This window comes from Malaclemys terrapin, chromosome 4 (genome assembly GCF_027887155.1).
Source record: "Malaclemys terrapin pileata isolate rMalTer1 chromosome 4, rMalTer1.hap1, whole genome shotgun sequence".
Lineage (NCBI taxonomy): Eukaryota > Metazoa > Chordata > Testudines > Emydidae > Malaclemys > Malaclemys terrapin.
This window is the reverse complement of record NC_071508.1, coordinates 140,660,116-140,680,839: the sequence shown is the minus strand read 5'-3', so window position 1 is coordinate 140,680,839 and position 20,724 is coordinate 140,660,116. Positions and strand designations below refer to the sequence as shown.

Here is a 20,724-nt window from a genome sequence, read left to right as displayed (position 1 = left end):
CAAGCTGGTGCACAGTAGATTCACACCTGGGCTTGCCACACATTAATTTGACATCTGGGCAAGCCCTCAGATATTAAGCGTTACTTTGAAGTTTTACAAAGCAAGAGAGAGACAGACACAGACACAAAACCAACATTAAGGTCACTTGAGATCAAATCCCAGTAAACTTGTAAGGCTAACTGACAAGAACTAGAGAGTCAGGGAAGGTTGAGGTGACTTCAGTGGCTTTTTTAATGCCCTCTGCCTGGGAAACACATGAATGATCTGAAGTACTTCCCACAAGAATAAGAAAAGCATCAAAAGGCCATTCAGTGTTCCAAGGCATCCTATCACTAATGAACCACATATGCTGGCCTTATTGCGAGGCCGTTCAGACAGTATATTTTCAGAAGACCAGTTCTTTTCCTTTCAATAGGAGAGAAAGGAAGCATGTAAACACAACTCCCACCCCCCAACTATTTTTGTAAGAGTTTTAGTTGGCAAACCAAGTACTAAGCAAATGGCAAAGATGTTCAATAATTTAAACTGGCTTCCCTCTTATACATTAAGATGTGGTTCCATCCTCAAAAGTGGGTTTCTCTGTCTCAGTTTCCACATCAAGTGCGCTCGGATTATATGGCTTAAAATGTGTGCTGACAACTTTCTGCTTCTAATTAAGCACCAGAAAGATTTAGTGTAAAGCTAGCCCGAGTTTGTTCCATGCCAATCACAGATCCCAAAACATCTAAGCCAGTCCTGCCATTCTGAGCAGTTTCATCAGCTTGAGCCAGTGAATCCACACACTTCGGGAGAGGGCAGGGGATGGACTCTATACACACCACCTCTCCTGGACCAACCCCCAGTCCCTCACTGTCAAGCTGCCATTTCTTTTGTTAATAGTACTTTATGGTAAAGCAGAACACTTGTGTTTGCTAATTTCTTTTTGTTATGAAGAAGGATTTGAGGAGGCTTAAATGCAGCTCATAAGATATCTTCACTATTGCATCACATGTCTGTTTATTACATTGAGTGCTCTTTAGGATGCTTTCAGGCTGATGAATACGTTAGCAAAGCCAAGTGCCATCAATTCCAAGTCTTCATGCTGAATGCGTCCGCTTTTCTATTTATTTTGAACAACTGACCTTTCTCACCCTTGCACTGAGCTTGCTTCCTAAATAGTGGCTTGGGAGTCTTCTTCACACACCAAAGGCAACAAAATTATTCCCCTTCCCCACATCTTAATGGCTATTTTTGTGAGTTTTAAGTGTTTTTAATTAGACTCCACCTGGTAACTAATTCTCTTTCATCTTGGATGGTTTCTGGGCCATAACTACATTTATCTTTCTCCCTCCCTCATCTGCACACTATCGGGAAAGTAGAGGGCTGCAGCACGATTTGTTAATGATTACATTTATAGCAATCCAATATATGCAGGCTAGACTGAATCTTCTTTCCACAATGCAGGGCAAATACTGTGTTGGACCTTGTCCCTGCTTCCAACAAGTGTTTTTTCATTAGAGACATAACCTTTGCCACAAATGCGGAGTCCCTATTTGTGCACCTGGATGCAGTAACCCCATTTTGTTGAGACTGAAGCCACCGCTGTTGGCATTTCATTCATCAACACCAGTCAAATATTCTGCAGGGTAAACGATTTCCTCAGGGACACCTGTGCAATCTTGCCATTACCCTTTTCAAACATGTTGAAGGCAGACTGGACACCTGAATGTTTCTGTTGTTTAGTGAGGCCATGTCTATACAACAGCATAGCCTCATACCCATTTGTAACAGGGAGTAGGAGCTAGTTACAGCTACCAAGACGTTTAGGTGCTATAAGATAGTGCTGAAGATCACAAACTGCCACAAAGGCAAGTTTAGCTGCACATCTTGGACAGCTCAAATATTGCGTAACTTTTACACAAAGAGCCTGCCAGAATTTCCACATGACCCCACCCTGCTGGCACAGCGCCCTTGTGTTCCTTTTGAAAACAGCCTCTTATTTTCAAGAGAAAAAAAGGCCCAGACTGCCTAGTTGCTTAAAACTGCAGATAAGTGTTTTTGACAATCCCACTAGGTACCTACGCATCTGCAACTTTAGCACAAACATTTTTCATTTACTGCTCCTGTAATATTGCATCCTTCAGTTGGAGCTTTCTAAAATACATCTTCTAAGAATACACAACTCAAAGGAAAGCATCTAGGTTATAATAGTGTAAGTTCATAACTACTTTTAATTATGAATGTATTCCTGTTGTATGGACTAAGTTATTTTACAACACCTCTATCATGGCAAAAGCCAGATCAATAATATGGAAGTTACTTTTTTACTTACCAAGACACTTCTGTTTCACCCTTTCCAATTCATTCTCTCTTCTTGCGGAAAGCACAACTAGAGCCCCTATCTTTGCTAGCTGGTAAGCTAACTCTTCTCCAATTCCACTTGAGGCTCCTGTCACCCAGACGACCTTGTCAGGCAGTTCATTTTCTGTTGAAATGACCAAGTAAACAGTTTATGGATCACTGCCAACAGTGATTCAAATTTGCACAATTTATACAGAAACATGGAATCTCACAATAGCATTATTATAAAGTCACTTATCCATGTAAACTTAATAGCTGGTTATACACTGAAAAGTGCTCAGAATGTCAAGAAGTTCCAGAGTTAAGAGCATATGCAACCTTAATTTTGCCCTTTTGCACATTACAGTGCAGTCATAGAGTCATTGATTGTGTCACTTAAAAAGTCTTACTGTTTTTATACATAATTTTTCCCCTATAGTTTAGCCCAAACTCTGATTTTGTTAGCCATCTCGAGGATACACACACACACACCCCCTTCCTCCACCCATCCCCCCCCAAAAAATCTACATAATTAAACAATATTTGTTGAACCACCGAAGATATTGCATGTGTCCTCTTAGCATAGACACACTTTTGTCCCCTCTTCCCTTTGATGTTGAAAACTAATCTCCTCTTGCCTACTGGTCAGATTTCTCATCCTCCAGCTATTTAGGACTGATTCACTGCCACTGATTCGCATAAGGCAATTAACCTTGGAAAGGTTCATAGGTAGCTTACTACAAACTTCAAAGAGAAATAAAGACAATGATATTATTGCACGAACAGTTTCATCTAAATGTTAATATCCCTTTTGATCTCTGAATTAATAGAATATAGTAATGAAACATTACAAACAGGAACAGAAGTTTAGCATCTAAAAGTTAATTAGATCCCATTGTTATACTTCTAATAGATCTAGGTAAACACAAATACAATTAGTATCCTCTTCTAATTCTCCAACAACACAGAACTCATCTATTTAATATGGCTTTGATAACCATCTACAAGGAATGGCCCTGGTTACCACTTCAATACTTTTCTAATATGTGCTAAAGGTTGATTTTGGGTCACGTGGCCTGCTGGCTGCTTAACCTTCATTGGCTCAGTGTCACAATAGTATTGCACCTTAGCAAGTACATTAGGATCAATTTGGGTGTTGCTCTTCTGTGAAGAACTTGGAATAGAATACTGTTAGAGACCAGTCATAGAACTGGTTTGTTCCAGTATGTGTTTTTGTTGAGACGACCTTTTAATGGTTCACTTTTAAATGAGTGTTTTAAAATAAAAATAGAATCACAACAGAATGGTGCTAATGGTTAACTAGTGTGCTCAGATACACAACATACATGAGAGGTTGTGCAGCATAGCAGTATGTGCCAGCCAGCTAAGAAATTCAGATTCTTCTCTGGTGCAGTTTGGATTTTTACCTGGAGTTTCATAGCTCCTGTATAAACAGAAGGCCTCTATTTCATTTCACTAGTGAGAGAGGAGGAGATGGGAGAAATGTAGAAATATGAACCACCACAGTTTAAGAGAGAGTCCACCCTTCCCAGGGTAGGTTAGTCAGATGGGATTGTTCTTCACATTTAGACCAAGTGCAACAGTCACCTTAAACTGGCTATGCTCTCCTCAGAGTGGGTAAGTACATTTCCCAATCCATGTTCATTTTCTAGAACCAGCGCCATCAAGCATCCAGGTACATACGTGGGTGACAAACAAATGCCTACAATCTGAGACAAACTCCCCTCATCTGCCAATGATAGAACTTACAGCCTGACTCCAGATGTAATGTATACCACGGAACCTTATATTAACTGTTTTACAGCTATTAGCCGGCCTTCCCCATTCTTACATATATTGTGTATACCCCTCAGATTGCAATCTGTGTTTATTACAAGCAGCAGCAGCATCACTTGGGCCAGGTTCTGCAACCCTTACTCAGAGTGTATATCTACGTAGCAGTTGGGAGGCATGATTCCCAGCTCAAGTAGAAGTATATACCTTAGTTCTGATGGGGCTAATGCCTAAAAATAGCACTGTAGCTGTTGCCTCTGCTGCTGCAGCTGAGACTGAGGCCTTGGCTACACTGGCGCTGTATAGCGCTGCAACTTGCTGCGCTCAGGGGTGTGAAAACGCCCCCCCCCGAGCGCAGCAAGTACAGCGCTGTAAAGTACGCTCACTCGCAGCGCTGCAAGCTATTCCCCTCGGAGAGGTGGAGCTCTCGCAGCGCTGGCGGCGCAACTACACTTGCGCTTCACAGCTCTGCTGCAGCAGTGCTGTGAATTCTCAAGTGTAGCCAAGGCCAGACTGAGTATAGCCAAGGACTGACTTGATATCCCCCTGTGCATATCAAGGGGATCAGGCAGGACTTTACTCAGGCGGCTAGCCTGAGAAACTGTGGACAAACTGCTGTTTTTAGACACTAGCTCAAGCAGAATTAGCATGCGTCCATCTACTTGAGATGGAAATCATACCTCCTAGTGGCTATGTAGATTACCCAGACTGAGTAGTACCTTCATCTGTAACTACTGAAATCCATGCTATTAAGTGAGAGAAGCTATCACTCAGCATGAAAATGGGTAGCAGAATCTAGAGACTTTAATCCCAGATGTTAGCCACTTTGTACAGTGCACACCCCTCCTCCCAAAACCACTGCAAAGCGCGAGATGTTTAAAAAGTGTCTGTTTAGTTGGTAATAAAGCAGGATTGACAAGACTTTGTGATTCCTCTTTGAGCCCCTACACCCCACGATCACATCTTTTCAGAAGCACAGTGGCCACCAGAAGGTGATTTTAAATAAGTTTCAGTTATAGATTTCAAATGTGATCAAAATTTAGTTTAGAAAGCACTCATTGCTACATAGGCACCAAACTGCTGTGCTGAGAAAATTGACCATAGCTTCCACTTAGAAGGCCACCAGTTTCTAATCCACTGGGATACTATTCCCATTAAGATTTACAACAAGGCTCAGTGATTCCATTTTACTTTGAGAGATCCTTAGCTAAGGTAGTAGTCATCATCAATGCTCCTTTCCCACATTTACATTCTGCTTAAGTCAAAGAAGATACCTTTGATGCATTATAAGAAGTTCTACTCAGTCATAATTATCTTTTCCCCCGGTTTGGGGAAAACTCTCCTAGTTTGTTTCAATAGATGAGAAGCACCCCAAGGATACACTGATCTTGCTCTCGTCACATTTATAGCACAGAAAGTTGTTCGACCCTAACTCCTTGGTTTCGATTGCATCCTCAGAATATTGTTATATCCGCTAAAGCATGGTCCAATTTTGAGAAACCTGGGATCCTTTTAAGTAAGCTTTAGTGAAACTGAAGACTACACTCAAAGAGATATTAAGAAAGTCTGAGAACTCTTCTTATTCCTCCCTTACATAAATGATCTCCATTATATTTGTGTTGTATAGCACACACAGGTATGCTATGGACAAAGTTCAACACACTTTGTCCTGGGACAGGAGGTGGAAATCTATGTTTGAGTTGGTAGGCTTATCTTGTGTTTTTCTATCACTTGTATTCTCTGATCTTTGGTTCAGGTTTTATTTTGTTTTTGTTTTTTTAACGTAACTTGAGAAATGTTTGCTTAATTGATAAAATTGTGACGTGCAGTATTTTTAGACACGTGTCTGATAAAGGTAATCTGTAAGGATAAGGCCTTTGTCTGCAGCCAGATTCAAAGAGCGGCCAAGCAGCAGCCGTTAGCTGAAAAGCACATTCTCACATTCCATCTAAATTACATTAAAACAATGTAATATCAGGCTGTTAAGAAGGAGACCCCGTCCTAATGGCACCCACTATCACCAGAAAAAGAAACAGATCTTAAGATGGTTAAAGAAAACTTCGTTTGATAGCATCTTGTCTGTTAAGAAATCACTTATCAGCAGTTGTGGTTGTGAAATCCTCATTTCTTTATTGTTTTATCATTATGGTCCCCACTTCCCTATTGTTTATCTGTATAATCTCTGTCTGGTCCTTTAATTGTTTGTCTGATACACCTAGCAAAATTAATTATGTAAGTTAACTAAGGTGGTGGGATAGGATTGATTAGAGAATTTTGTTATACTATGTTAGGATTGGTTAGATAGATTTCAGTAAAATGATTGGTTGAGGTACAGCTAAGCAGAACTCAAATTTCACTATATAAACTGGGGTCCAAAAGGAAGTTCTTTGGGAACCAACTCCAGGACACAGCCCAAAGATCAGAGCTGCCAGACCTCAACACTCTGCCAACGACACCGTGCAGAAACTGGAGTCCCCCAGATGACCTGATCCTGACTGGCCATCAAGGAAAGTTCATGTCTTATTGGGAGGGGTGAGCACTGTATGTGTAGCACATGCAGTATGTTTTTGGTGATTGTTAATAAATAGAGGTTATGTAGTATATTACTGTGTAAGGCTCTTTCACTGGTAAAAGACCCTGTAAACCCCAAAAGATTAAGCCCTGAGTCCACATGGAAAGGGTGTTTGCCCAAAGTCCACGGAGGAGTAGAGCCCAGAGCCCACAGAGGAGTAAAGTTAGGTGCTTTTCGCCTGGAGCCCTAGGAACTGAGAAAGGGTGGGGGTGCCTAAATTAAGAGGGTTACGCCTTGAGCCCTAGGAACTGGGTAAAGGTGGGTGCCCTTGAGTGTGTGAGTAACAGAGAATTTTGTGCAGGTAATACATCCTACAAACAGCAAATACATCTAAACGATTTTGTTTTCTTGCAGTAAGAACACATGATAGGGCAGCATGACACAGATGTTGCCCTGCAATTGGGGGTAAAGTTACCCCAGAATTTGATCAAGCTAATTGCAATCATTGTGTGCATTCAGCCACCAGGAATTAACAAAACAGAACACCACATGGGTAAGGGTTCATTTGAATAAGCAGGGCTTCTGGAGGCAAGGTCAAATGCTGGCTGCAGGCTTGCGGTTTCTGCTAATCAGAAAGAGAGGAGGAGAGAAGAGAGTTAATAAATTGAGACAAAAAGTAAGTGGCTGGAGATCTTGAGTTTGGGCGCCTTTGATATAGAAGCTGCTTATGACTAAGGCGAGGTCTACACTGCACTCCTTGCAGTGGCAGAGCTGTGCCGCTACAGCAGATCCGCTGTAAGGCACACAGTGTAGCTGCTCCTTGTGCCAGCAAAATAAAGCCACTCCCAACAAGGGGGCAGGAGAGCATCTTCTGCCAACAAAGCACTGTCCACACCAGTGCTCTTTGTCAGTAAAACTTTTTTTGGTCAGGGAGGTGGTGTTTTTTTTCCCCACACCCTTGACCAACAAAAGTTTTACTGATAAAAGTGCAGTGTAGACATAGCCTCAGGCCTTGGCTACACTTGAGAATTCACAGCGCTGCCGCAGCAGTGCTGTGAAGCGCGAGTGTAGTCGCGCCGCCAGCGCTGCGAGAGCTCCACCTCTCCGAGGGGAATAGCTTGCAGCGCTGCGAGCGAGCGTGCAGTGCTGCTAGGCGCTGATTACACTGGCGCTGTACTCGCTGCGCTCGGGGGGGGCGTTTTCACACCCCTGAGCGCAGCAAGTTGCAGCGCTATACAGCGCCAGCGTAGCCAAGGCCTAAGATTGTTAGGAATGTTTTGTTGGTCAATAGTTTAGTGAAGTTAGAAGAGGTGATGACCCAGTATGAGCTCTGTATTTTGTAAAAGTTAGTTATAAAAAGACCAGATAATAGTGTGCTTTGGAGCAGTTCTCTGATGCTATCCTGAGAGACTTTTTTCTGACACCATACTCCATGGCAGGGAAGTGACAGGCCGTTGCTGACCTGCTGCTAATTACTCAATATCATCTCAGATTCTAGGTAATTATTTGGGATGTTCTAAACGTATTGCTTCTGTCTGTGTGTGCTTAAATCTAATAAACAGTAGTTTTATATAAGAGCTACTCCTGGGGGAATTTTGCGCCACAGCACATGCACAGAATTCACGTCCCCCACAGATTTTTTTTTTTTTTTTGCTTTCCCATACTAAAAATGACCGACAGGGAATTAAAGGGAAGCTGCAAAAGCAGTCATGCACCACTCCCCAGCTGCGCAGGTACATTGTTTCAGGTACCCAGAGCAGCCATCAAAGAGGTAAATCACCATGGCTCCTACCCTGATCAGCTGCTAGTCCCAGCTGGGCTGGAAGCAGGAGAGGACGGGACTTCCTCTTCTCCTGCAAGGAGTGACTGGAGCTGTGTCAGACCCACCCTCAGCTGCAGGAAGCTCCGCATCCTCCCCTGCTTCCTCCCCACATTGCTCATCAGCTGTGGGGGGAGGGGTCACTGTACAGGGAGCTGCTCCTCCATCCACCCAACCCCTGTACATCTGGACCTCCCATACCCAGACACCCCTGCCAACCCTCACCTGGTACATCCAGAACCCCCCTAGCCCTCCATACCCAAACCCCACCCCACGGAACCTCAACCCCTGCATCTGGAGCCCCCCTGTACCCAGACCCCCTACCTCCTTACCCCATCCCTGCACCCAGACCACCCCGAGCCCCCACATCCAGACCCCCCTCACCACTGACCTCCAATTAACTGCACCCAGACCCCACCAAGCCCCACTTCCCCAGCACCCAGACCCCCCTGCTGAGACCCCCACACCAAGACCCCTCTGCTGAGCCCCAACCACTTTCACCTGGAAGCCCCTGCACAGTCCAATTGCCACTGCACCTGGAACCCCGCACCACACACACACACAGCGCCTCTGTGCATCCAGATCCCCCCATCCCTAGACCCCCCCACTGAGCTGACTGCACCTAGATTGTCCCACACAGAATCCTCTCACCCCACACCTGGATCCCTCCACATTGAGCCCCTCCACATTTGGATCCTGACTGGTTAAGCCTGCCTGCCCCACCCCTAGTGTGCCTGGCGCAGAGAGGCAGGGCTAGGGTTACCATACATCCAGATTTTCCCAGACATGTCCGGCTTTTTGGGCCTCAAATCCCCGTCCGGGGGGAAATCCCAAAAAGCCGGACATGTCTGGGAAAATAGGGAGGGAGAGCCCGGCGGTGTGGGGCCGGAGGCTGGCGTGGTGCTCGGCAGGGGCTGGGGCGGTGGGTGCGTGGCCGGGGGCCGGCGGCGCGGGCGCTCGGCCGGGGGCCGGGCCCCAGGGCCCGAGCCGGGCAGGAGACGCCAGGGCCAGAGCCTCTTGGCCTGGGCCGGCCGGCCGCCGAAGAGAGCCGCTCGGCCAGGGGGGCTGGACTGGGCTGCACTGCACCCCGCCCCAGCCCCAGCTTACCTGCTGCCTCCCTGTTTCAGGCTTCCCGCGAACATTTGATTTGCAGGAAGCAGGGGACTGGGAGGGGCAGGGGGCAGAGTTGGGGCGGGGCGGGGAAGGGGCGGAGTTGGGGCGGGGCCAGGGCCCCATGGAGTGTCCTCCTTTTTAAAAATTAAAAATATGGTAACCCTAGGCAGGGCCCTGCGGTGTTTCTGGGGCAGGCTCAGGCCTTGTGCTGTGTCAGGATCAGGTGCAGCCTCACCACCAAGTCTGTGTCCCGAGGCTGGGAGGACTGCAGGGTCATCTCCCATCTTTGTGCAGCCAGTGGCCTGTGCTCCCCACTGCCATGCTGGAGCCTCTGCATTTATTTATTGACAAATAAAACTTGCAGAATTTAAAACTTCTGCGCACAATATTTTAAATTTTTGGCACAGAATTTTTAGGCACAGAATGCCCTCGGGTGTAAAGAGCACACTTACTTGCATCAATTTTTCATCAGCCAGAAGCACTGTTTCCACTGATTTATTCCTGACACCACCTGGTTAAATTACCACTGCTTTGGTTTCTGAAAATCCTGGGTAACACAGGCAGCAGATAACTAACAGATGTTTATGATGGCGCTGATAGGCATGCTTCCATCACATAGATGGAACAAACACATGGAAAGACACTTTGGAATTGGCTTCCACCCATATTTGTACGGCCCTACCAATTTCACTGCAGTGAAAAACGCATCATGGACCATGAAATAAGCCCTTCCCTGTGAAATCCCATCTCCCCTGGTGCTAGGAGTGCCCCAGCCAGGGGGCTCCTAGGTCCGGCTAGGCTGGGGAGGGACAGGACTTGTCCATCCCCCGCATAGCTGCTCTCAGGGAGAGCTCAGACCCACCTCCAGGTGCCTCCCCCTGCTGCAGGATGCCCTGGGATTAGGCAGCAGCCCCAGACGTTCTTGCAGTTGGAGGAAGCTTGTGGAGTTGGGTCTGATCTTCCCTGTGCTGCTGGAAGTGCCCCAGCACGGGGCTCCTAGCTGCTAGACCAGGCAGAACTGGGGCAGGACAGAACTTGCTCTTTCCCTGCAGGGCTGCTCTTAGATATGATGCAGCTAGTTCCACACCCCTCCTCCCCACTCATTTGTCCCCCTCCCTTTGCAGCTGCCTGGGAGGGAACATTGTACAGGCAACTGCCCCCCCATTCCAGATGCAATTATTCGCTTATTTAAAAAAAAAAAAAAATAGAAAGAAAGGTGAAGCACTTGACAGAATTTTTTGATTGACACTTTAGAGCAGCAAATTACACTCAGGGCTCAACTCACTGACTGATAGATATAGACATTGGGGAGGTTTTGTAGTGTAGTGATCTCAATTGATTGCCTACCAGAAGACACCTGCAATTACTGTAAAATGATTGTCCAAAGTAAATCAAAAATCTCAAAAATAATTACTGCAGCAGATCGCGTGAAACAATTTGGAAGCCAAGTTCTACATGCAAATGGTGACAAACTATTTTGTAGAAGCTGTAATGTTTCATTGCATCACATACAGTTCAGCACCACTTAGACTCAGAAATCCATCAAAGCAGAAAGAAGGCTGTAGATATGCATTGCTGGTAAACAAAACGTTTAAAATCAAAAAGCAAAAATAATTTCTTCTCTTTCTTAGAAGATGACAGAGCTCTTGTACCCATCATGTAGCTATAATGGAACTTGTGGTGACATCTGCAAGTGCTTATATACTGTTGGAAAAACTTTATGACCCAAAGCTGCGTGAGTTCATTCAACGGTACGTACAACATGTCGGTTGCTTACCAAGTGCAAATAAGCTATGACAGGATTATCATCAAAAGGTTTTCGCTACACATTTTGAGGAGATGAAGTCTCAAAATTAACTCATGTGAGTCTTCTGCAATTATTTCAGATGAGTCCACAGATGAGCAAGAAAACTATGCACTGCATGTTCGGTTTGATTTTATTTCTGACCAGGCCGAAGATGTACAGACAGGAAAGCTAACAGTGCTCGTCAACTACATTTACTTGAATGCTGTTAACTCCATTACAATTTGTCAAGCGATAATTAATACCATTTCAAAATACGGTGCAAAGTTTGTCGAAGTATCTACTTTCACAAGTGACGATGCAACTTACATGACAAAATCTTTCAGCAAGATAGCTACCGTGCATTAGTTATCCCGCACTTAACTATCAATTTCCCCCCAGCCCCCTTTTAAAACAGAACCTCTGACTCACTAGCCAAGATGATCAGAGGGGGAAACATTTCCTTCTAGAAAGGAAAGGAATGTTTTGCTTTCTGCTGCTCTCTATTCAGGTGCCTGGTTGACAATAGCCCAGAGCTGGAATTGCAGGGCAAGTCCTACTCAGCCCCATGCTGGTGTATGCCCAGTAAAAATGGAATTGTCTTCAAATTTAGCACTAAAATGCCTGAAGTCTCTCTTGAGTATATGCAAAATGTGTTGTTGTTTTTAAATTATAACTTGGCTAAATGTTGGGAAATTTTCATGGGGACCACAAAAGACACATCCTTTTGGCACACCTATTTCCAGTCCCTGCTCCAAAGATAGAATATCAGGGTTGGAAGGGACCTCAGGAGGTCATCTAGTCTAACCCCCTGCTCAAAGTAGGTCCAATCCCCAGACAGATTTTTGCCCTAGCTCCCTAAATGGCCCCCTCAAGGATTGGCCTCACAACCCTGGGTTTAGCAGGCCAATGCTCAAACCACTGAGCTATCTCCTACTTCAAAGGAACATATGCAAAGTGCTGTATTTTTCCATAGCTTGGTTGTCTGAAACGGCTGAAGAATTTGGTCTGAAGTTTTCCAAAACAATTCAGCCTGAGGCGGATATCCAGCATGGAAAATTTCTGCCCAGATAGTTATAAGCAGCTGAAAACAGGGTCTTCTAATGGGAAGTGTTGGGAAACCTTATTTACAGCCAGTGCTAACATTCCTGCCTAATTAAGCCAATGGTAGAAGACAGCATGGTCTGCATATTGTTGTTGCCATGTGAGACAACACCCCACCCTCTCTCTCTCTCTCTCTCTCTCACACACACACTTGGCTCAGATGCTGAGAATGTCTATACTGCAGTCCAAGTAGACATACCCAAGCTAGCTTTAATCTAGCTAACTTGGGTACCAAGGAAGTGAAGCTGCAGCAGTACAAGCCTTCCTCAAACCCTGGGAATTTTAGCCTGTGTTGAAGCCTTCTGTGACTGGCAAGAAAGTTGCAGCATCTACTTTCAGCTAACGGCCAGACCAGCGTGAGCCTCATCTACATGACCTTTAGAATGGATTATTGCAACTCCCCACACTTGGGAATGAGGGCACAAACCTTTTTTCAAAGGTCCCAAACCCATCGGCCTGCCTCTTGAGCAACATGAGGTGCACAAAGGGCTTACAGTTGTTTCACTCTGTACACTGGCTCCCCACAGGTTAATTTCAAAATAGAGATTATCATTGTAGGTAACTTGAAAGACCTCAAATGACCATCTCTCACTGAGGGAGATTTCTCACTCCTCTGACAGTTACACTCCTGAGAAGTGTAACAATCACTCTCAAGGGTCAAACTCCTGAAAGCAGGGATAACACTTTCCCATCAACTGGTGCAAGACTATGGAATACTCTTCTGGAAGAGGTATGAATGACCACAAACCTCACTGTCTTTTAAAAGGTGTGCAAGACTTATCTCTTTAGCCTTCCCCCAATATCTGCAACCAACCACTAAAGAGACTGAAATGGGTAAAGAGAGGCAGGCGTGCGCGTATGTACAGACACACCCAAACACACCGTGCTACCTAGTAATCACTTAGGGAGGCAGAAGAAAGTCAGCTTGTTGGACCCTTCCTTGCCTTGGTCCTTTTTGCAAGGCATCCAGATACTATCAGCCAACCATCACCATAAGAACCTGTTGCTGGCACAGAGGCCCGAGGACAGCAACAGTGGGGTTCGTTGCCCGGTGTGCTTCGTGCCAATAAACATATCGGGGTGGAGAAACAATCAAAGTTTATTTGAGATCTCAAAGTGGTGCAAGGAGACACGCAAGTCTCAAATCAAGCACACTAGCAAAAACAGTTTCTCTCTTCTTATACATTTTACAACTAAGCCTCCCCTCTCTCCCACCCCCCCACCCCTCTCTACCACCCCCACCTCTATCTCTCCCTCTACTCCCCCTCCCCTCCCCTCCCTACCAAAGGCATGTTTATACATTTAAGCAATTAAATCATTCTAGGGCTATAAATCTAGCTTGTTAGTAACACTCCTCTAAACAGTTATTTGATCCTGTTTACCTTTAGTTTATTACCCCTTCTCCAGCTAGAAAGATACAAACCTCATCATTATTGCTTGGTACGAGCAAGGTCGTAATTGCTAACTGGCTGTTTACACATTCCAATTTCTGTCCTTGGCTTTTGAGGCCAATTAGAGTTAAACATGGAAGGATAGAGTTTAAACATGGAAGAACTTTGGTTCACATAGGCCTAATGACGTCAACAAACCCATCCAGGGAGAGAGAATTTGAAGCTCTGATTGTGGAGCAAAAGCATGTTTAAATTTCACAACCTGCAGCTACTTGGCTCAACACCTTTGGAACAGCTTGTCCTATACACAATAGGGCATTCCACATGAGGCAAGCCCTCTTGCAAACTTTTAAGGAGCTGTGCAGTTCCTAACATGCTTCAGAGAACAGCTCCCACACACATCTTAAAAGCCATGCTGCAGTCCTCCTTTAATCCTCTGACACCACAGGAGGGTTGAGCGAAGGAATCAAGCCAAGGAATCCTATGGAGATCTTGCCTCTGCCAAACTGCACTGCACATACTAGGTACGTCTAAACTGCAACAAAAGACCTGCAGCATAGCCACAGATAGCCCGCAGCAGACTTGGGCTCAGGGGACTCGAGCTGCAGGGCTATAAAATTGAAGGGTAGACACTTAGGCTGAAGCCCTGGCTCTGAGATCTTCCCCTCCTTGTGGGATCTGGGCTTCCGCCGGAGTGTCTACACTGCTATTTTTAGCTCCACAGCCCAAGCCAAAGTCAGCTGACCTGGCCTCTGAGATTCAATGCCACTGTTTTTTTTTTTTTTTTTTTTTTTTTAATTGCAGTGTAAACATACCCTTAATGTTAAAGTCTGCAGCTTCAGCACAGCCTTCCTTAGCTAGACACAGTGGTTTTCAACCTTTTTAGGGGTCTGCAAATGAAAAAAAATATTCAGATAGATGTACAGATCCCTTTGGCAATCTTGGACAGTCTGCAGACCCCCAGGTTGAAAACCATTGTCAGCTTAGTGAAAGAGGTAGGCATAACATACTGCACTTGAGCAAACTCTGATTTTCAAAGGCTCACAGTTAAGAACCAGTTTTTACTAGAACACCCAGAGTAATCGCTCAGTCTGTGGCAGAACTGGGAAGAAATGCCCTGGTCTTATAATTTCAAGTCCAATGTCTTAACCCTAAGACTACCTTCCTCTTTATATTACAGGTGCTAATCTTTTGGCCAGAGTTTAATTAAGATGTTGTAATCAACTTTCAGAATGCTGCACTGAGCAGAATAGGAGGAAGGGACCTCAAGACATCAAATAGATTTCCTGGTGGTGCTTAAATAGGGCCTCCCTTTATCCTCAAAGCAGGATTTTAATAGCAGTCTCAGTGGAACTGAAGTCATAAGCAGATTTCACAAAGCTGCCTGTACTTCTATGGCCAGATCATCATTTTGACCTTTCTATTTGCATCTTGTACCCTTACTCTTTCTTTGGCCCCAATCCTGCAAACCACTAGGCAAGCTGGACCCTCCGTCCATGTGGCGCCCCACAGGCATAGGGTTTGACCACACAAAGCAACCTGCAGTATCAAGCCATAGGTTGTCAGCTCTTGGGAGTCAGCGACCATGCCTCCTTTATGTTTATATAATGCCTAATATTTTGTGAGCCTTACCAATAATAAACAAACCACAAGGCATCCATTTCTGTGGTATCAACATTGCTTTCTACAAAGGCCTGCAAAACTGGCTAGCACACTGGCTGCATCTGCACCTCAAAAGAGGTCACATGTAACTACTGAAAAATATGGGAACCAAAACAGGAACCGGGAAAAAAAAAAAAAAAAAAAGTGGGAGAGGGACTGATTAACAGCAGGGCCAGTGCAGCCACTAGGCGAACACCAAGTGGTTGGGGGTGCCAAAAAGCAGTGCCCTGGCTCGGCAGGGAGGAGTCGCCTTCCAGAGGCACGGGAGAGCCAGAGCATCAGCTTGTGGTGGCAGCAAGCCCCAGCCATGGAGGAGCCGGCACAGCACAGGTGGGCAGCAGCCCTGCAAAGGCGGCGGCGCTACTAGCGGGGAGTAGCCGCACCCCTCCCCCGCCTCTCCTGCCCAGGCTGCAGCCAGGCGTCCCCCCCGGTGGCTCCTGCAGGCTGCAGCAGATGCATGTGGGCCATGGTCCCCATGCGCCCCCCGGCTCCTCCCTCACCATGCTCAGGCTCTGCGGCTCCCGGGCATGTGAGCCACCACCGCCGCTGGGGTACGGGGCCCTGAGCCTGTTCTGGGAGGGACAGCGGCGGCTCACACGCCCTGGAGCCGCAGAGCCCGAGAGCACACGGGGGCTGCCGCCCGCAGCCAGGGCAGGCATGCCCCCCCGGTTCTCCCCTCACCACACTCAGGTTCTGTGGCTCCAGGGAGTGTGAGCCGCCGCTGTCCCTTCCAGAGCTCCCCACTCCCGCTGCCTCAGCACTTTGTGGGGGAGAAGCTGTGCGCACGGCAGCCCGTTTTGCCTCCACATGGAGCCAGCATCTGACTGGCATAGAATACCAGGGTTGAAAGGGACCTCAGGAGGTCATCTAGTCCAACCCCCTGCTCAAAGCAGGGCCAATCCCCAGACACATTTTTGCCCCAAATCCCTAAATGGCCCCCTCAAGGATTGAACTCACAACCCTGGCTTTGGCAGGCCAATGCTCAAACTACTGAGTTATCCCTCCCCTTCAGGCATTGTAAGGGGAATCCCAGGGGGCAGTCAGGGAGCAGGGGTTGGATGGGTCTGGAGTTCGGGGGGGGGGGCCCTGTTAGGGGGCAGGGATGTGGAGAGGGATCGGAGCAGTCAGGGGACAGGGAGCAGGGTAGGTCAGGAGTTCTGGGGGGTCCTGTCAGGGGGCAGGGGTGTGGATAAGGGTTGGGGCAGTCAGGGGGTGGGAAGTGGGAGGGAGTGGATGGGGCAGGGGCAGGGCTTGGGTGGGGCTCTTCCCCCCCATCCGCTTTTTTGATTGTTGAAATTTGGTAACCCTAGGTGAGGGGGGAGCCGGGGGGCACATGAGAGCTGGCGTCTGCATGCATCCGCTGCAGCCTGCAGGAGCTCCCAGGGGGGGGGGGAGGGTGTGCCAGGCCACAGCCTGGGCAGGAGGGGCGGGGAGCATGGCTGCTCTCCGTTAGCAGCGCCTCTGCAGGGCTGCTACCCCCCTGCGCCGCGCCAGCTCCTCCATGGCTGGGGCTCGCCGCTGCCGCAAGCGAGACGCTCTGGCTTTCCGCTGCCTCCGGAAGGCAGCTCCTCCCTGCCGAGCTGCTGCAGTGGCCCAAGCCTAGCAAAGCCAGTGAGTGGACTTGGGGCGGTGGCCGCTGGGGTGGGGTGGGGAGGGGAGGGCTCGGCTCGCAGGGGGGCTGTGTACCCTCCAGGGGAGTTCAGGAGGCAGGGAGGGGTGAACCTGGTCGGGGAGCAGCCCCCGGGGCCTATAAAAGCTCGTTGGGATTTGCCCCTCAATGAATCAATGTGTGCGTGGGGTGTTGTGCAAGGTGGAAGTTTTGCCTAGGGCACAAAATATCCTTGCAGCGGCCCTGATGAACAGCTATAAAACAACCTGACAGCACTGAAACAAGCAAAACGTAAAACCAAGAAAACTTTATTAGAAAGATCCATCAGATACTTATAACTGCTATTCAACATTTAATTTTTAACATTGATGCACATGGCACTGTACGAGACCTGTTTATCTACCCTATCAAACTTAAAATCAAAAGGCACAGATTATGAAATCCTTCTTAAGTCAGGAAATAGTAAGGAAAAAACACTCGGGAGGACATTATACAGAGAGCTTGAAAACACACAATTTGTTTATGTTGTGTGCTTAATTTCCTTACTGGCTTTTTAATTAACGGTTTTTATGAGAGTGGAACCTTAGAGCCTGGGCTGAATTTAACTGACAAAGTAAGACAGTCAGTTTTGAAGAGGGATTTGAAGAGGGGAAGCTAGCCTGACACATGCAGAGAAGAAAACTTACAGAAGGCCTAAGCAGCTTGTAAATTCAGGAGCAGGAGGAGACAGTGGGAACAGTAACACTTTCTTGTAAACTGTCGCAATCCTTGTCCTATCTCACCCGCATCCCCTCATTTTATTTGTTACCCTTATTCATTCTGTTTTCTAAATAGTGCAGTCTTATTTGTTCTGTAGAATACCTAGCAAGCTTGTGATGCTATAAAAGTAACAAATTAGATATCATACTAGAATAAATCTAGAAAAAGAATTATTAGCACTGTATTAGTGAACATGTATTTAAAATAGACTAAAAACTAGATTGAAACCTCTTACAGAAGTTTCCATATCTCCATTAGCTCTTCAGGTGTCCACCAATGAGAGCTCAGAGATGGACAAGTCTTGCTGATTAACTTTTCTGCCCTAATGTCAAAATGTTTAAATAGCTGGCCTTTTTCAAAAAGGTATGAGTGTACATTTTTTATTTCCTGCACATTTGTGAAGCATCTAGCAGTTGGATGGCACTAATAAGGAATATAGAAATGTTTTCGAAGGACCTCTTCCCTGTTTTTTCCCCAGCTGTGCAGGGTCCAAACATCAGCATTATCTGGTCAGAGGCAGGTTATTTCCAGCCTACAGTTTCTTTCAAAAGATAGTATAAATAGGGACGTGGCAGAGACTCCTAAATACCCCATCCCATTCTAGATCCTTCCCCTCCCCCACATATACTTTCCTGTGATTATCCCACAGAGACCCCCTTGGGACTGCCACCTGATGTACTGAGACTACATCGGAGCCCATTTTCCCTGGCAGCTTGGGTCTTCAGTAGCCTGTCTTGTTGAGCCAGACACGCTAGCCTGCTACAAACACAGACCCAGGTTAGACTGACTTAACATTTGGTAAGCAACCCACATCCTTTCATGTATTTATACCTGCTCCTAGATCTTTTACTTCATACATCTGATGAAGTGGGTTCTAGCCCACAAAAGCTTACGCCCAAATAAATGTGTTAGTCTCTAAAAGTGCCACAAGGACTCCTTGTTGTTTTTTTGTTTTGTTTTGTTTTTTAAGCTGATACACACTAACATGGCTACTACTGAAACCAGACCCAGGTCTGGTTCACATCCCCTACACCACACTTACACCATGGCTTTGCCTTGCCACCTCTACACAGGACCCCCTCCTCCTCCCCTGGCTTCTACACCATGACCACACCCCTGTGACTATCCCAGCACTCTTCCCATAGCCTTACCCTCCCCTCCATACACATACATACACACACACACACACACACTCCCCCTGATCCCCACACTCCCTTTAGTCTACCCCAGAGCTTGTCTACACAGAAAGAACAGGAGTACTTGTGGCACCTTAGCAACTAACATTTATTTGAGCATAAGCTTTCAAAACTTATGCTCAAATAAATTTGTTAGTCTCTAAGGTGCCACAAGTATTCCTGTTCTTTTTGTGGATACAAACTAATACAGCTGCTACTCTGAAACCTGTCTACACTGGGGCACTCAGGAAAACAATCCACATTAACTACAAGGTGTGTGTCCAAAGTGGATTAGTTAAACTGCATTAAACCCCCGTGTGAATGCTCTCATTCAGCATCAAAGTGGCCTCAATTCTGTTTAGTTGAATCCAGCCACGTGAATACTGAATATTGAGTCCACACCGGGGTTTAAGGTAGTTTAACTAATCCACCCCTTTAATTAAATCGGATTAAAATGCGTGTCCCGGGCACAAAAGCCCCAGTGAGGCACCTGCTGGCTCTACCCCACCCCTGCAGCTGCTGCCACCCCGCTGGCTCTTGCCCCCGCGTTGGAGGGGCAGGGCTCGCCCCCTGGCACCGCACTACCCGGGAGGGGGGTTACCTGGCCTCTTGCCCCGCCACTCCGCCCACAGCAGGGTGAGGTCGCCGTCCAGGCCGAGCAGCCAGCGGCCCAGCAGGTAGAGCAGCGCGCAGAGCGCCAGCGCGAGCAGGAGGAGCGCAGCCCCCTCCATGGCCGGAGCGCAGCGCACTGGCGGGGCCCGCTCCGCCCCGGGGATTTATGATGGGCCAGAGGCAGCCCCACCCTGGGCGAGCGCCCCCCCGCCATGCCCTGCTCCCGCCGCGGCGCACAGCCCGCCCCCGCCGGGGAGTGGCCGCCGCTGGCCTGGCGGGCAGCCAGGGACAGGCGCCTGGAACGGGCCTGCTGCCCGCGCACGTCGCAGCGGGGGAGGCCCGGGGAGCCCACCCCAGCGACAAGAGGCGGGGAGCTGGGGCAGCGCCTCTGAGGCGTCCCAGAGACCCGAACCCCCGGTTGTGTCCCCCCCCACCCCGCGGGAGTTGCCCGACTCCCCCCAGGGGAGCCCCTCCCCGACTCCCCTCCCTCACTCCGCAGCGCCCCACCTCCCCCTGGGCTCCTCCCGTCCCTTGCTCACGCCCTAGTCCCTCACTTGATCCTAATTCCAGGATCTGCATTTCCTCCCCCTCAGTAACTCTCTAGTCTCCTCTGGAGCCTTTCCACAGCAACCCCCGCCTCAGGGCTCGGCTTCCAGCCAGATCCAGGCTGAGCAAGCTGATAAAGTGGGTGAGAGGTCAGCCCCATGATACAGGACTAGGATCCTTAAACACGAGCCCTGTCCCTGGTGTTAACTTTCCTCTGCCTTGAAGGTTTGCCATAGTGGTAAGTGGGAGGGGTCATTTCTATTGTGGGAGAAGGGGCATTTGATTTATATCATTTACTTGTTCCATAAACAGAAACAACCTTTGAAACCCACAAAGCATGCTGCCGCCTTCCCTCCTTGCTCCTGCTCCACACCTGGAAGAGTAAAGGCGCATACCAGCTTCCATTTGTTGTCTTTTAAAAAGTAAAATAGCCTTGCACCTGCACACTGAGCACTAGGGTTGGCGAGCTGGCAGTATGTTTTCCTGAAGATCACAGGTTATTCACAGTCCTATTACAGACACCTAA

At 47.5% G+C, this 20,724-nt stretch overlaps 1 protein-coding gene across 1 annotated transcript in view; it reads right to left on the bottom strand.

Annotated features, from left to right (window-relative positions):
* The window catches only part of DHRS7 (dehydrogenase/reductase 7), a 34,436-nt gene extending 14,618 nt beyond the window's left edge, over positions 1–19,818 (bottom strand). Inside the window, exons 1-2 of the mRNA XM_054027268.1 lie at positions 19,642–19,818; positions 2,312–2,464 (exon numbers count right to left, since the gene is read on the bottom strand). Of these exons, the coding sequence (XP_053883243.1) occupies positions 2,312–2,464; positions 19,642–19,771 (283 nt within the window). The 5' untranslated portion in view covers positions 19,772–19,818. The remainder of the gene's footprint in view (positions 1–2,311; positions 2,465–19,641) is intronic.
* Between the last annotated feature and the right edge of the window lie 906 nt (positions 19,819–20,724).